At 37.1% G+C, this 18,290-nt stretch overlaps 1 protein-coding gene across 1 annotated transcript in view; it reads right to left on the bottom strand.

Annotated features, from left to right (window-relative positions):
- Positions 1-895: 895 nt before the first annotated feature.
- The window catches only part of LOC101287456 (A disintegrin and metallopeptidase domain 3-like), a 122,844-nt gene continuing 105,449 nt past the window's right edge, over positions 896-18,290 (bottom strand). The window contains 4 exon segments of the mRNA XM_049704191.1: positions 896-1,010; positions 10,143-10,199; positions 12,701-12,866; positions 13,894-14,056. Of these exon segments, the coding sequence (XP_049560148.1) occupies positions 13,908-14,056 (149 nt within the window). The 3' untranslated portion in view covers positions 896-1,010; positions 10,143-10,199; positions 12,701-12,866; positions 13,894-13,907.

Here is an 18,290-nt window from a genome sequence, read left to right as displayed (position 1 = left end):
GTGGGGGTGGGGGGGCAAGCTTGTTCCTTATATGGGGTGAGGGTAGGGGTGTGTCCAGGGGTCAGGCCAGAATGGTGGCTTAGGTGGTTTGCTCACCCCTTAGGTGGTGTTGTGTGCAGGGGTCATGCACAGTACCCTGCTTTTGCTCCAGGCTCTTCAAAAGCGGCAGTTGGGTGTTTCTTTTTTGGGGTCTTTTTGTATCTTTTGTCCAGAATTTGTCCCAACTCAGCATGCATGCAGTTATTTTCAGTCCCATACAGCTTCTTTGTATTTTGTTGCTCGAAGAGAGATTTGTCCAAGTGGAAGCACTGCAGCAAAGGGCCCCAGGTCCCAGCCTGTCTCACAGCTATTCAACTACCTTCATATCTATCTATTTACCCTCCAAACACTGTATCACAATAATTGAATATGCCCAGCTCTGATAAAAGCCAGTCCCTTTTTTTACGTACCAGATCCTCTCCTCTCTAGTTTATTCCATGATTTTGCTCTTAAGTCTTCATTATATCCAACATCATCATCTTTCCCCCATTTCTTTATTTCTAAAAGTCGGTAGACAATATGTAGTGTCTCCCCAAAATAAAATCCCTTCTTTGATCATAAATTGCACCTCATAATCCCCAAAAGGTTGTCTATGTTTACCATCTTCATTTTATCACTTCCCATAGAGTTTATCAAGTTCCTGAAAAAATAATCTAAAATATAGATTGGGATTTTACTGAACTTATAGATCTCTTCTGGAAAAATTAGAAATTTTATAATAGGCATCCATTTTCTTAGTGTTTTCCAAGACTGATCATCCTGATGAATTTTTTGATGTTGTTGTTCTAATTGTAAACTGATTCTGTTGATTTAAGTAGGTAGTTAATCATAATTTCTGCAAATGAGGGCAATTCTTTTTCCTCTTCAAATCTTTCCTCCTTTTTATTTCCATCAAAATAATAGTCAAAGCTGCCAGTTCTTTGTTATATTTTTAAGCAAGATTTTAGACATCTTTGCCTTGGCAATAGACACTACAACAACAAAAACAGAAGTAGTATTATATTTTATAAAATATTTCATAGTCTTCATAAATATTTAAATTTTCCCTCTAATTCCCTTGAGTAAATATTTCATTATCATGAGATTTACCACCTTCTGGAGTCTTGTATCATTTGGACAAATCTGTGATATCTCTTCAGGCACAACATACCTTTCCAACTTTTGATGTGGAACTGAGTATAAAGAATAAGAAATTCACCATGTCTTGTAAACAACCTCACAAACGTATGTGTGAAATTAATTCAAATGAAAAACAAGGCTTATACTGCTTCATGATTCATTATGCATGTAGCTCTTGGACAGGAACACTTGTGGATGTCATCATATGTTAATCTTAACTTAAGGCCAAATAATTGAGCTATAATAACTAAAAATCCCTCCAATGTTATTGCACCTGGATACTAAAATAAAGAAGATTGAAGAGAACACCATTATGTAAGAAGAAAACAAAAGCAAGTAATGAATTAAAACAGTTTTGATCCTATAAAATTTTATACTTTAGTACTTTATGTTGAGCACATATTACACTTTATTTTGATAAATCTTTGATACAAATATCCATACTAGTTAATTGATTAAGAAGCATGAAACAATGGAAAAAAGTAATTAAACTACCAATGTTCTCTGGTGAAAAATTTGGCATGCCCAAATTCCATAGCCTTAAACACACTTAGTATTTCTGATGCAATCAATATAAAACACATTTATTTAACTTTCTTATTAAATCAAATCATTCAATTTGCAAAACTAATTCAATATACATACGTGTCAGGCACTACAATAGAAAATAAGAATATAGTGGCATACTGGGGACTTCCCTGGTGGTCCAGTGGTTAAGATTCAATGCTTCCACTGCAGGGGGCACGGGTTCAATCCCTCTTGGGGAACTAAGACCCCACATGCTGCATGGTGCAGCAAAAAAAAAAAAAAAAAGAAAACAATATAGTGGCACATGTGAAAGAAAGGGACTGTGTCCACACTTGGAGCTTATATTACAGAAGAGGAGAAAGAAAATTAATACGAAATTAATGACAAACTTCCCCAATATAAAGAGGTCGTGAAAAGTGCTCTGAAGAAATGGAGTGCTCGAATAGAGAATTTTGAGGAGGGGTGTGACCATATAGATAAGATAGTTAGAAAAACCTATTTGTGGAATTGATGTTTTGGCTGAGATAGAAAGTTTGGGAAATGATCTAGCATTTTGAATAGCAGTAGGGAACTTGTATGGGAACCTGTTCAAAGCCTGTAGTGTAATGAGTGAAGTGAAGGAATGACAAGATGGAAGTTCTAAATATAGGCAAGGCCATGGTAAAGAAATTTAGAGTGAGATATTACCAAAAAAAAAAAAAAATTGGGGGTAGTATAGAGTGGCATTTCATATGATTTAACCTTGATAAATAAAATGATACTTTTCTCATCTTTCTAATCATTACAAGCTAAATTCTTAGAACTCTTAAAACTTCTCTAATTTTTCTATCTCAATAAAAATTTATAGTGAGTAAAATTTAATTTATACCTAAAAGAAAAATATTGTGTGTATGTGTGTGCATGTGTGTGAATGAAAACATGGAATATTATCTAGCACCATGGAAAAATGGGTTAGTAGTTACCCTCTCCTGTTATCCTATAAGAGCTAAGCTTGAAAAAAAGGGAAAATCCCAGTATCAGAATTTGAAAGAAGGTTAAAGACAAATCAGAACATGAGAGATGATATCTGGCTAACCACCAGGTTTTTTGTTTTTTTTTGTTTTTTTGCGGTATGCGGGCCTCTCACTGTCGTGGCCTCTGCCGTTGCGGAGCACAGGCTCCGGACGCGCAGGCTCAGCGGCCATGGCTCACGGGCCCAGCCGCTCCGCGGCATGCGGGATCTTCCCGGACCGGGGCACGAACCTGCGTCCCCTGCATCGGCCGGCGGACTCTCAACCACTGTGCTACCAGGGAAGCCCTAACCAGGTTTTAAGGCAAGATGTAGGAACCAGAAGCTGAACTTCTAGTGCTCGCTCAGAGAAAGGAAAAATAGTCTTCTACTTTCATATTTATAGAGTTGAAAATAAATCCCCTGGATAAAGACATGCTACCGAATAAAACAAGTCCTTAGTTATACTGTGAAGGAAGAGAAGATAGAAGACCTAAATGTAAGAATTGAAGCCATAAAAGTCCTACAAGGGAACATAGGCAGAAAACTCTTTGACATAAATTGTACCAATTTTTTTTGTGGGGGGGGGGGATCAGTCTCCTAAGGCAAAATAAATAAAACCAAAAGTAAACAAGTGGCATCTAATTAAACTTAAAAGGTTTTGTACAGCAAAGGAAACCATCAACAAAACAAAAAGACAACATGTGGTCTGGGAGAAAATATTTGCAAACAATGAGACCAACAATGGCTTAATATCAAAAATATACAAACAGCTCATACAATTCAAAATTCACAAAACAACCGATTAATAAGTAGGAAGAGGATATAAATTGTTGTTTTTCCAAAGAAGATACACAGATGTCCAACAGGCACATAAACAGATGTTCAACCTCACTAATTGTTAGGGAAATGATGTAAATCAAAACTGGAATGAGGAATCAAATCACCTTATGCCTTTCATTTTTTTTGTTTTTCTTGCGGTACGCGGGCCTCTCACTGTTGTGGCCTCTCCCGTTGCGGAGCACAGGCTCCGGACGCGCAGGCTCAGTGGCCATGGCTCACGGGCCCAGCCGCTCTGCGGCATGTGGGATCTTCCCGGACCGGGGCACGCACCCGTGTCCCCTGCATCGGCAGGCGGACTCTCAACCACTGCACCACCAGGGAAGCCCACCTTATGCCTTTTAGAATGGCTATTATCAAAAAGGCAAGAAGTAACAAGTGTTGTAGAGGGTGTGGAGAAAAGGGAGCCCTCATACACTATTTGGAGGAATTTAACTTGTAGCCACTATGAAAACTAGTATAGAGATTCCTCAAAAAATTAAGAATGGAACTACCATGTGATCCAGCTGTTCTGCTTCTGGGTATTAACCCAAAGAAACTGAAAACATTAATTCAAAAAGATATATGCACCCCTATGTTCATTACAGAATTATCTATAATAGCCCAGATAAGGAAACAACCTAAGTGACCACTGACAGATGAATGGATGAAGATGCGGTATGTATACACAATGGAATAGGAGTCGTAAAAAAGATGAAATCTTGCCATTTGTGACAATATGGTTGCACCTTGATGGTATCATGCTAAATGAAATAAGTCAGGTGGAGAAAGACAAATACTGTATGATTTCACTCATATGCAGAAAAAAATAAATTAAGAAACCAAACCAAAGCAGAACAAACACATAGGAGAGAACAGAGTAATGGTAAGCAGAAGGGAAGAAGGGTGGGGGATGGAAACTAAAAATTTGGTGGTGGGCACACTGAAAGAAGTTGAAAAATGTGGTACACATGCAACTTATACAATGTTAAAAACCAATGTTACCTCAATTATAAAAAAAAGGATATTGGACTCAATTCTGCATGAGACAATAAAAAGCACAATTCTTCAACTGTGTGCCTATTCTTACAATGTTAGATTATAATCTGTTGAGGAAAGGGAAGAAAACGTTGAAATGGAACCTTAGTGTATCTTGTTCACAGTTACTGTTAGAACCGTAAAAAGGAAGATTTAGAAATGGGGAGGCCAGCAAGACAAACTCAGAGGGGAAAAGTGACACCACTGCAGAAGACAGAACATGTAATTGTCTTTGAATTTTCTGACAAATATCTTAAGCTACTCACGCTCAAAACCTAACTCAACTTCTGCCTGCCACTCACCCACACCTTCCTTTATCCCAGTACACTCCACAGCAAGGATGTGTTATAACAATAGTTGCAAAAATAAACTCTGCTCAGGTCTAAAACTTGGACCTGCTAGGTGGTAGTACTCCTGGGAAACTGATCCTGAGAAATTATGATTAAATAAGGCAGGACAGTGATCATAATGGCCCCAAATAAGATAGTGGCAAAGGGGATGAGGGAAAGTTATGGTAGAATCATCCCGATGTGTATTATTTTTACCACAGAGTTCACCCACTTAAAGCACACAGGTGAATGATTGTAGGGTTTTTAGTGTATTCACAGATATGTGCAACCATTACCACAGTCAATTTCAGTTCCCTCATCTCAAAAACAAGTCCTCTACCCTTTAGTTATTACCATCACCCACCCCAGCTTTTCAATCCCCACCCCCACTTTCAGCAGTAAACAACCACTAATCTTAGTCTCTCTAGATGTCCCTGTTCTGGATGTTTCATGCAAAGGCATAATACATGGTTTTTGTGACTGGCTTTAGTCACTTAGCATAACGGTTCCAAGGTTCATCCACGTTGTAGCAATATCAGTGCTTCCTTCTTTTTGTGGCTGAATACTATCCCATTGTATGGATGGACCACATCTCGTGTATCCATTCATCATTTGCTCATTTGGAGAAAGAAACTCTTGGTCTTTGTGATGAGATGCTCCCACCTCTGACCCAGGAGCACCTTCATTTATATGGATGGAAATTCTGTAGGTCCTAATTAGACTCCAGGTAGGCTGATGGATCTCTAACCCACAAATAATGCTTTGAGGTGTGCAGAAGTGCACCCATCTCAGGAAGAGGGAGATGAAGAGAGGGGGCACTGAAGCAAGAAACTGTCACCCAGAAAAGCTCAGCTTCAGTCAGGAAAGAGCAGCAAGTCTGGGTTCCTTCAAAGGACAAAGAAAGATATATTCTAGAGCTCAATTTCCATGAGGGCAGGGAAGTATCACCTGGAGACAGAACAGTTATCTATGACCAGGAACTCAGTGTGAGCAACTCCTTGAAGATAGAATGGATGCTAGTGACTCTCTGAGGGCTCTGGGGCTGACCTTGTGTAGCAACCCTTCCTCTCAATATTCTGAAGCTTGGAATGGGTAGGGGATGAGAATCATGAACTATTGCAGAGGTGCAGATTCTAGGTGTCCTCTCTTGAGATGGGAGCGATTAGCAGGGCCATGTGTATCTGAGGGCAGTCAGTGGCAGGAGTGCACAATGGAAAGTTTTCCGTTGGGATGCAACAGCCTTGCAGGTTCAAAAGAGGCCAACTTGCCTATTTCCTACCAGAGGACCATAGTACAAGGACTGAAACTGAGCAGGATCCTGTGGGCCCTCCTGGGCACAAAAGGCTTTCCGTGTCCCCAGCTTCCAGTTTGTCGGAAAAAAGGCTTTCAGCTTCCTAGACCTTCCCTGAGCTCCAAAGGGCACATTGAAACAGTTACTAATCAGGGAAGTGAGGGAAGGCAGGAAGAAACGACAGTGCAGCATGGGGCCTGGTGCCGTTCCTCCTCGGGGATGTGCAGAACCGTCTGACGCGTACGACTGAGCTCTTCAACAGGAACTAGGGCCCCCTCAAGCCAGATGCAGGAAGTCACTTGAGGCTGAGCACAAGCATGTGGACCCACACTGGCAGGAAAGGCTGATGACTGAGATTCCTGGAACAGCGCCCTGTTACCTCACCACCAACCAATCAGGGGAAGGTTCCATACCCTGCAGCCCTTGCCCCAAATTTTGCCTGTAAACACTCTTCCCCAAGAGCCATCAGGGAGTTGGCATTTTTCAGCATGAGCTGTCCGTTCTCCTTGGCTGGTCCTTGCAATAAACCTTAATCTGCTCCAAACACTGACGTTTCCCTTTGTTTGGCCTCGGTGTGCATCGGGCACACAAACTCGGGCTTGAGAACAGAATGAATCGACACAAGGCGACATACTTTCACTCACAGGATTTACTTTTGTTTTTGAAATTGAAAGCTTTAAGCCACCACAAAAGGAGAGAAAAGCAGATTTTTTTATTCTTGAACCAGCCCAGTTAATGGTGTGTTTCTTGGCAATATCTTTTCTCCAAATTATGGCTTTTGACAGTACCGTTTAGTTACCATTCTAAAAGAAATACAGAAAAAAGAAATGCTACATTTTTAATGGTTAATAAAAGCTGTCTAATTTTACTACAAAGCTATAAGTATATCAATTAATTAATATAAGACAGTTGATACTGTCACAATCTATACCTGTGCTCTACAGAATCTGTAAACCCAAGTTTTTTTTGTTTCTTTGGTTTGATTTTTTCCAGAAACATTTGTGATAGCCACATTAAAAGGAAATGCTATAAACTGCTATTTATATATGTCTCATTTACACGGACTCTATGTTTCACATGGGTCAAAGAAAGTCATGAACAAGGAAACAGAGAGAAAAAGAGCAATACAATATGTGAAGAAGGAAATAATTGCTCTTTTCTCTATTTTTATCTACAGAGGAGGAGAACTCCCAACAGTCCTCTGTGCGTTTCCAACAGGTGTCCCCCACACATGTTCAGAACAAACTCCTTCTTTACTCCCCTCCGCTTCATCGCTCCAAAACCAAGCTGCTTCTCAGCTGCTGTACAACACGCCATTAGTAAAAGCTGTCATTATCCACTGTGTCAGAAATGTTCGTCTTCGTAGTTCTCTTTTATTCTAACCCAAATACATCTATCCAGTCACCACTTCAACCAAGTCTACCCATTAGGTCTCTGAAAACTGTGTTGTTCTTTCCGTCTTAACGAATCCTGCCCTCATCACACTTTTCCTGTGCATTCCATTTCACTAGTCTCCAGTTCTGACTGAATCTGACTGAATTTTCTCCTAATTTATCCCTGTGAATTTTGTAAAAAGCACACCATAACTTGCTAAATCCCTCCCTTACCACGTCAAAAATACTTCAACTACGTTCCATTCATCTATGAGGAAATGTAACCTTTTAATCGTGGCATATCAGACACTGGTCCTGGCTCAAAGTTACCTAGGCAGATTTTCTCCTTCAACATCCGTACATTTTAAAATAAAATTTTAAATATATTAAGAGCACAAATTTAGACACAGAGAGGTCTGGCTTTACATGGTAGCCTAGCTATCTTCCTGCTGTATAGCAATGAACATCATTTAAGCACTTCTTCTTACACTCTACAGCCAAACTCTCAATTCATTCTGTTGGTTCACCTTCAAAATTTATTCCTAAGACCATCTTTACTATCCCTGGTCTGAGGTAACATCCCTTCTCTCCTGGATTAGTCCTGACATTTTTTTTTTCATTGTATCATTCATGTGCTTGAAAAGCTCCTGCCCAGGTATATGCATGGGCTGCTCTGCCAGCTCTATGCCTGTCTAAGACAGACTGGGTTTACAGCTGGAACGGTAAAGCTCTCTCTTTACCTGTGGGAAAGCCTGAATATCTGGTTTCACTTTTTGCTGAGATAAGGGCAGTGGGATTTATGATGGGCTTTTTAAAATTTAAAATAAGGAACCTTGAGATCTTGTGCCTGAGGCGTCTCTCTGACCCACAGTGCTTGCCTGCACCCTCTCTTGCTGTACTGTATCCTTTGCATTTAGATAGAAGCCTTCTGTGAGCTGACGGTGATGTCAGGTGACTCCTTTCAGATATCTAAACTAGGTCATTATTTGTGCCTCCTCCAATTCCTTGCTGACACATCACTTGCTCCCTAGGGCCTACTCAGTCAGCCACATTTAAAGTTGCCACCCAGTTCCTCCTTCAGTGTCAACTGCCCAGTTAGCCTCACTTCTCTCATCTTCCCCATAAAGAATCACCTTTCAGTACCAACTTATAAAATATGTTTATCGGACGAATGTGTCCAATTCTTGAGGCAAGACCTTAATATAACCATAAAGTACTGGTGGCAGGAGATGACTGTGAAAAATAGAAAAAAGTGTAAAAGAAAGCAAGATATTGCATTTACGAATTAAGACTTGGAGAAAGCTGGGGAGACACGTGCTCACTGTACCGCTCTAGGAGAAAATGACTGAAGTTGTATGGAGGTGAGAAGTTCAGGTGAAGACACCCAGCATGATGAAGGAACTATGACGGAGGACATGAGAAGAAGACAGCCGAGGGCCAGAATCTTCACCTAAGATGCGGGCCTTTAGTAAAGAGATCAGAGAAGAGGGAGAGGGTGGTCTAGGCAGAAATAAGACTACTTTACATTGAGGACAGGAGTCATAAATGATTTGCTTGGTGGCCGATAAGGAAACAGAGACCCACTGACTTTTTTCTCCATCAAAGTCAGATGTGGCAGGTAAGTAAAGAGATGATCTCGGGATCTCACACTTAGATGAGTTTTTGATTGTTTTCCTTTACTTCCAGGGATAAGTCTAATATGTCAAATATCACGATTTCTTTACGCATGAGTTAGAAATTTGAACGACATATACAGAAGCCTCCTTTATCCTAACTGACAGTAAAGAATTGTTCTTCTGCCTTGGAGGGTGAGTGCATTTAGCATTTGCCTGGCATCCTCTAGGTCCTCAATAAGTGTAAATTCCATTCCCTATCGCCAGTCTTGTATCAGAAAATATGTGGCAAAATTGCAGAGGTCTTAAGAGCTTCAACCTTAGTGTCTGGTTGTCAAACTCAAACTCAAAAAACTCACTAAAATTCTACACATGTGCGGAATTATTTACATTCTTTATGTCTGTTTCCTTATTTCTAAAATAAGGAGAACACAATGTTCTGTGGCAGCCTGGATGGGAGGAGAGCTTGGGGGAGAATGGATACATGTACATGTATGGCTGAGTTGCTTTGTTGTGCACCTGAAACTATCACAACATTGTTCGTCAGCTATACTCCAATACAAAATAAAAAAGTTTAAAAGAAATAAAATAAGGAGAACAATAAACGGGGAGTTAGTGAGGAATAAATACAGGTGTTGGGAGAAAACTTGTGTAAACCTCTCATTTAGAATGTTAAATCTACCAATCAAATGCATGATTGCACATAAATATTTTAAGAAAATATTAAAAATCCCTTTGAAGTCATTTCTTTTTACAAAGATATTGGTTAATAAATCTGTGGCTAATGTGAGTTAACATTAAATGTTTCTAGATAAGTATAAAATAAAATTAACATCAAATGGTTTGTTTTAGTCTTTGTTTTAGTATATGATAGCAACAAATAGAAATCAAAATGATGAAATACGGGAATAATATCTTCCTTATACTGAGGTACTGTTAAAAATATTGTTTTAAGTATTTAATGAATTATATCATTTTGTCAATAGTTTGATTCTTTTACTTCACCTTTAACTCTAAGACTGGTTGCTGTTACTGTTCCTACTGCTGTCTTCTGATAGAGACCTGTTTAAAGAAACAGAATTATTTTTAAGGTTAGGAAACACTGTAATCTTAAAGTCAAGAAAAGTAATAAAGCTAGATTTGTCCTAATTACTCAATTAATATGTACCAATATCCACTTTGCTTTCTATATGCCACTCAGGGATAATATATTGTAGTGCTTGTTTTTTTTTCTAAGGTTAGCCTAACTTTTAAATATGTTAAGCATTTTTAAAATTTCAAACTAAAAATCCATCTATTACTTTTCTCTATTTTGTCTACATGGAAGACTGGATGAAATATTAAAATATCTATGATAATGCTTCTCCAATTTAAACAGATAATTTACATGTAAATTCTTAAATTATCATAACTTCAGTTATATGATTTCTGTCAAATACCTACGTGAATAGTTATTATTTCACTTCTGTTAATGAGGTCCTTAATGAGGCCTCTCTATTAGCTATGCTTAGTTATACTTTGTGGTATTTATACAGCCTCCATTTATTCTTTGGCTCCTATACACAGCTCCTGTTAAAGAGGAATGTCATGGTGTAAAGGTTCCTACTAAATGGCTACAATTCTTTGTTCACAGATGATAAAATCAGGTTTGAACACCTAACTCAGGATTATAAATCCAGACAGAACACTGGCTGAAATGAGATACACCTGCACAGTTATTTCCTTCTGTCTCTTGAGAAAATGAACTAACAGGCACTGGTTTTGGCAGATTACTGGGATTTTTACTTGAAAATGAAACTAGAAAGAGTTGAGATAGGTACTCTGGGCCATGTGTAAGCAGAGCAGTCATCTTGGAGAGAATGGACATGGACAAGAAGAGACGATGTCAACTGTAAAGGCTTTGGGTGATGGAGACAATGGCCTGGCTCATAACCATCCAGTTCCTTACCACCCTTTTGTGTTTCAGCTCTACATCATTTCTTGCCCTTGCAGCCCTGAAACCATCTACTGCTGCTCTAAAATTTAGGCTGTCACGAGCAGACTTTGTTCTTTATGATCAGTGGTACCTTACTCTAGCATCTCTTCCCAAAGTCAGGTCGAGTTCTTGCAACTATTCAGATTTGTCCAAGATGTCTTAAGTAAGAGCACAGGAAGACATGCCAGGTATCATTCAATTAAGTCAGTTTATAACAGTTGAATGATTGATGAATCATGCAGAAGACTACCCTGAATTACCTGGTCGCTGCTATCTTGTTCATAAATAAGATTAACTAACTTGGGAAGTAGAGGTGTTGACTGAAATTTTATATAATTATTTTGTCTCTGGCTACACAAATGAGAAACAAAAATGATTTCCTTTAAAATGAAGAAATGAGACCCACCTCCTTACCCTTGCTTCTGCATTCTCATTTTCCTAAATATTCACTAAGAAAATTGTGGCTTGTATTGTTGTTACAGTAAAGAAAAAAGCAGTATGAAAGTGAAGTAAGTCAGACAGAGAAAGACAAAGTGTGATCCCACTTATATGAGGAATCTACCAAAAAAACCACCCTTACAGATACAGAGAACAGATTGGTGGTTGCCAGAAAAATGGGATGAGGGGGCGGTGAGCAAAATGGATGAGAGGGTCAAAAGGTACAAACTTCCAGTTGTAAAAAAAACAAGTCATGGGGATATAATGTACAGCATGGCGACTATAGTTAAAATAAGGAATTACACTCTTGAAACTTGCTAAAAGAGTAGATCTTGAAAGTCCTCATCAGGAGAAAACCAAATTTTTGTTAACTATGCATGGTGACAAATATTAACTAGACTCATTTTGGTGACCATTTTGTAATATATACAAATATCAAAGCATTATGACATAAACATGAAACTAATATGTCATATGTTAATTATACCTCATTTAAAAAAAGACCTAATCAAGCTCTGCTCTACAAAAAAAAAACAAGAAAAACAAACAAAAAAAAAAACGGAAAAGCTGCTCAAGTGCCTTAATTCTAATTTTAGAAACACATGAGTGATATTGATTATGTGTAAAATGGGCAGTATCCTATGTGTGTTCTCTCCCTCATTCTTTGCCATCTTATATTTTCTCAGTTTCCCCGTATTCTATACTTCCCTGTCTCTATTAATCTTCACCTTCCTCATTCTATGCTGCCCTCTCTCTATTAATCTTCACATTCCTCATATTCTATGCTTCCCTATCTCTATTAATCTTCACCTTCTTTATTCTATGCTGTTCTCTCTATTAATCTTCTTGGCACAAGTGAATGTCAGTGCAAGGAAACAGGGTTGCTTGGGAAGTAGACAGACCTTCTAAAGCAGTTACAGCCAACATGGCTTGCTATTCGAAAGGTACTGAGGATTTACTGAGTTACTTCAGTTGTTCCTGGGCCTATATAAACACGAAACTTACCCACCTGCCTGAAATCTGAAAAAAATTTGGTATGTTTCTGAACATTTACCCAATCCATCCAAGAGTCCCTACTTATAATATTCTGAATAATATTTGAATTTTCTCCTAAATCATTTTAAATATTAAAGATAATGAGTTTACTCACCCTTCACTTACTGTGCCCTCTCTGTCCCAAAATATCTTCATTTTATTCCATTTAAGAGCAATGATGGGAATTAAAATGAGGAAAGGCAGGAAAACGTAGAAACTGATCACAAGGCCGTTTTTTCGAGAAGCACCACGTCGTTTTACCAACATGTCTGTACTTTTACCTGAAAACATAAGAGTACCTTTTAACTTTTTCAGAAATGGTATTCAAAGCATATTAATAATTTGAATTATAAAACTTTGGAATTCAAATAATATAATCATAGAGTTAATAAACTTAAATTTAAATGTGTTTTCCAATATTCTGTGACTATGCCCCAAAGTGCATTATATATTTCTGTCAAATATATATATATATAATTTATTTTTAACCTTTGTATGTATATTTAATATTTATTTATGTGCTACTTTCTAATGTATTTTATTCTATCATATTCCCGTCTATGAACTGCTACTTAGAACACATTAGATTGATATATTCATCTAATAGGTTCTTCCATTTTAAATATAGAGCAAAAAAAGAAAAGAACTATTTTAAAAATTATTTATGGAAAATTATTGATATAACTGAGGCTAATTAAAAAAACAATAGTAGACTAGGTTAATTTACATAATAGATGTATAAAGTGATATTGTTTTAATTTTGACTGTACTAATTAGAAAAATAGATATTCCTCTTGGCATTATAAAGACATTACATAAAACTAGAAAACTAAATCTATGGAAACTTGGCCCAGTTAAGCAAAAGAAATAAACCAGACAATTAAAATACAAAAAACTATATCAAGCAATCAGAATTACCACCAAAGCAACTATTGGGGATATTAAGTGTAAATGAATTTAATGCCCCCTCAAAAAGACAAAAGGATCCGTGATGTTGAAACACACACACAGTCCAATTATATGTTGATTAGAAGTAATTTACCTTAAAGTGATTTAGGAAGTTTTATGTATTATAAGAAATAAATTAGCAAATATATGCAAAAATACTGAAACTAATCAAACATGCAGCAGTCTCATGCTATGGTAGAACTCAACACTTTATAGCTCTCCTTTCCTGGCCTCACCCATCAGAAAAGGTCCATTCTCCTTTAATCCATCTTTACTAAAATTATCATGTTGCAAGTGGAGCTTCCTTCTCATGTGGTTAATTACTCCAAAGACTGATTAAAGAGATCACTATTAGATTACCTGGGAGATATCCATTACTCTAAGGAAGAAAGATGGGGAGCTTCTACTTGTGGGCATGATGAAATTTTTCCATTAAATGTGTCAAATAATAAAAATATGAAACAGGATAAGACATGAAGGAAATGGTTTCTGGAAGTCAACAGGAAACACAGAACTAAAATATCTGAAGAAAAGAAAACATGATGTTGATTTTATGGAAATACAATTCTACCTATGGATAATTTGCTGATCTCAGAACAGAGAATTGGAGTCCTAAGCAAAGTACATCATTCCCATGGAGCAGAAGACAGAGCTCACAGCAGAAGAAATGGTGGGAACCTGAAGGGTGCAGCATTGAACAGAAAGTTGCTCTGAAATTAAGGATTCCAGAACTGTTAAGGGGATCCTTGCAGGTGTCCTTGGCAGAAGGATAAGGAATATATATGTGTATATATACATACATAGTATGAGACAATCTGAAACTAATTAGACAGCAGCTCTTACTGGGGTGAGAGTGGAAAAGAGATACCAGAGTTTGAGCAGTAGTGGTAAAAAGAGCACCAAGAAGATCCCAATTTCTCCACATCCTCACTGGTACTTGTTGCCTGTGTTTTTTATTATAATAGCTATCCTAATGAGTGTGAAGTAGTATCTCGTGGTTTTGGCTTGCATTTTCCTAAGATGTTGAACATCTTTTCATGGGCTTTTTGGCCATTGGTATATCTTCTATGGAGGTGTGTTTATTTAAATCCCTTCCCTTTATTTATTTATTTATTTATTTAGGCTGCGTTGGGTCTTCATTGCTGCACGCGGGCTTTCTCTAGTTGCGGCGAGTGGGGGCTACTCTTCGTTGTGGTGCGTGGGCTTCTCATTGCAGTTGCTTCTCTTGTTGTGGAGCACAGGCTCTAGGCGCGCGGGCTTCAGTAGTTGTGGCTCAGGGGCTCTAGAGTGAAGGCTCAGTAGTTGTGGCGCACGGGCTTAGTTGCTCCACGGCATGTGGGATCTTCCCGGACCAGGGCTCAAACCTATGTCCCCTGCACTGGCAGGCAGATTCTTAAGCACTGCACCACCAGTGAAGTCCCTAAATCCCTTCCCATTTTTAATTGGGTTATTTGTCTTTTTATTATGGACTTGTAAGTGTTCTTTATATATTCTGGATACAAGTCCCCTATGAGATATAACATTTACAAATATATTCTCCCACTCTGTAGTTTGTCCTTCACTGTCTTGGTTGTTATCATTTGCAGCACAAAAGTTATCAATTTTGATGAAATTCAATCAGTCTATTGTTTCTTTCTTCACTTGTGCTTTGGTGTCTTCGATAACACAGCCTATGCCAAGGTCACAAAGATTTACTAATATGTGTTCTGAGTGTTTTATAACCTTAGCTCTTACATTTAGATCTATGATCCAATTTCAGTTAATTTTTGTGAACCTTGTGATGCAGTAATCTAACTTGGTTTGCATGTGGATATCTACTTGTCCCAACACCATTGTTTTAGAAGACCATCCTTTGTCCTTTGAATTGTTTTGACATCTTTGTCAAAAATCCATGACTGTTAGCATGAAGCTTTATTTCTGGACTCTCTCTTCTATTGAACTAAATATCCATCCTTATTCTTGGGACAGTACTACACTGTCTTGATCATTTAGCTTTGTAATATGCTTTGGAATTGTGTTTTCAGTTTCAAGTTTTCTTGAAAACTATGTTTTCAAGATTGTTTTTACTATTCTGTGTTGCTTGAATTTCTGTAAGACTTTAAGATCAACTTTTCAGTTTCTGCAAAAGAGACAGCTTGGGTTTGTTAAGGATTGTGTTGAATTTGTAGATCAATTTTGAGAGTATCTGGAGTAATAACAATATTGAGTCTTCCAGTACATTAACAGGAGATGTCTTTACATTGATCTACAATGATGTAGATCATTCTTTCAATAATGTAGTTTTAGCTTTCAGTGTATATATTACACTTCTTTCCATAAAATTATATCTAAACTTTGTATTATTTTTGGTGATGTCATAAAATAAAATGGAATTTTTGGTGATGTCAAAAAATAAAATGGAATTTTTGCCTGACAATTTTGCTTTACTGTGGTAAAACACTCAACACATGAAATTTATTACTTTAAATATTTTTGAGTGTACAGTCAATGGCATTAAGTACATTCACATCTTTGTGCGTCTATTATTACCATCAAACTCTAGAACGTTTTCATCCTCCCAAACTGAAACTCAATCCTTTAAACATCGATTTACCAGTCCCCCTTCCTCCAGCCCCAGGCAACTACCTTTCTACTTTGTCCCTATGAATTGACTACTGTAGGTACCTCATAAAAGCACAATCATCCAATACTTGTCCTCTTGTGACTGGCTCATTTTAGTTAGCATAAGGTTGTCAAGTTCCATCCATATTGTACCATGTGTCAGAATTTCATTCCTTTTTAAAGCTAAATAATTTTCCATTGTATGTATATACCACCATATGGGTATACTGTTGATGGACGTTTGAGTGTTTTCACCTTTCGGCTATTGTGAATAACGCTGCTAAGAACATGGGTGTCCAAATATCTGTGAGTCCATGCTTTCAGTGCTTTGGGGTATATACCTAGATGTGTAAATTCAGGATAATATGGTAATTCTATGTTTAATTTTATGAGGAACCACCATACCATTTTCCACACGGGCTGCAGCACTTCTACATTTCCACCAGCAATGCACAGGAGTTCCAATTTCTCCACATTCTCATCAGAACTTGATATCTTCTGAAATTTTTAAATAATAGCCATCCCAATAGGTTTGGATTAGTGTCTAGTTGGAGTTTCGACCTGCAATTCCCTCACAATTAGTGACGTTGAGCAACTTCGCATGTGCTTATTGTCCATCTATGTATCTTTTTTGAAGAAATGTCTATTCAGGTCTTTTGCCATTTTTAATGGGATTTTATGTTTCTTTGTAGCTGAGTTGTAGGAATATTTTACATATTCTACATATTAATTTTCATCAGATATATGATTTGTGAACATTTTCTCTTATTCTGTGGGTTAGCTTTTTCCTTTATCAATAGTGTCCTTTGATGCACAACAGTTTTTAATTATAAAATTCTAATTTATCTACTTTTTTCTTCTGTTGCCTGTGCTTTCAGTGTCATATTCAATAAATCATTTCTAAATCTAATGTTATGAATATTGCCCCTTTTGTTTTCTTCTAAGGATTTTATAGTTTTAGCTCTTGACATTTAAATCCTTGATTCATTTGGAGTTAATTTTTTTTTAAGGTGTAAGTAAGGGTCCAACTTCATTCTTTTGCATATTGATATCCAGTTACCCCAAAATTATTTGTTGAAAAGACCATCCTTTCTCCCCTTGAGTGGTCATGGCATCCTAACTGAAAATCATTAGACTGCATATGTGAGAGTTTATTTCTGGACTCCCTATTTTTTCCATTGGCAAATTTCAGTTTTCTAATTTTGTTGCCCAAGTAATATATCAACTTTCAGGAAGGTACAAAAGAGCCCCTCCAGGGCTCTTGTTTTTAAACTTTATAATGGTGGTGTTGATATTGATCATCCAGATGAAATCTCATACTACAAGTCATCAGAGTGGACGATGCTATCATAATTTTCCTCCAACTGAAGAATCAATGAATGAACAGAATATTTCTAGTAACAGAAAGGAAATATGATATTCTCATCCAGTTAATCATACTTCAGCATGTAATATTTTGTCACAAATACCTAGAACATTCTGTATTGTAAAGAAGATCTAGGATAGTATCTTTCCACCTTTTATTACATTTGGGCATGAACATTTACTTGATATGATTCACAAGTGGACAAATATACATGCAAAGTTGATTGAAAGGAGTTAGATGATGTAGGAGTGATAAACATTGATTAATCATTTTAATTGGTGTTTATAAATATAAAATTAAAATATGTTCTATTATAGTACAACATTATTTACAGTAGCTCTAAAGAAAGTGAAATAACAAATATGAAATAATAAAATGTACAGTATCTGGTGAAAATTACCAAATTATGATGAAGGAAATTAAAGAAGACATATAAGTGGAAAGAAATACTGTGTTCATACACTGGAAGATTCAATAGTAAATAATAAAAATGTGAAACTTCCTAAATTGATCCATACGTTTAACACAATTTGCATCAAAATCACGGCAAAATTTTTTTGTAAACATAGACAAGCTTAATGTATATGGAAAAGAGAAACCTTAAAATAGCCAAAACCATTTTGAAAAAGAAGAATGAAATGGGAAGACTCACTGTTCCTGCTGTTCAAGATTACCCTATAACTACAATAGTCAAAACAGTGTAGTATTGGTGGAGGGAATGACACATAGATCAGTGGAACAGAATAGAGATCTGAGAAATACATCAACACAAAAATGTCCAATTAATTTT

Source organism: Orcinus orca, chromosome 21 (assembly GCF_937001465.1).
Source record: "Orcinus orca chromosome 21, mOrcOrc1.1, whole genome shotgun sequence".
In the NCBI taxonomy this organism is placed as follows: domain Eukaryota; kingdom Metazoa; phylum Chordata; class Mammalia; order Artiodactyla; family Delphinidae; genus Orcinus; species Orcinus orca.
Note: the sequence above shows the minus strand (reverse complement) of the source record. Positions and strands in the feature narration are given on the sequence as shown.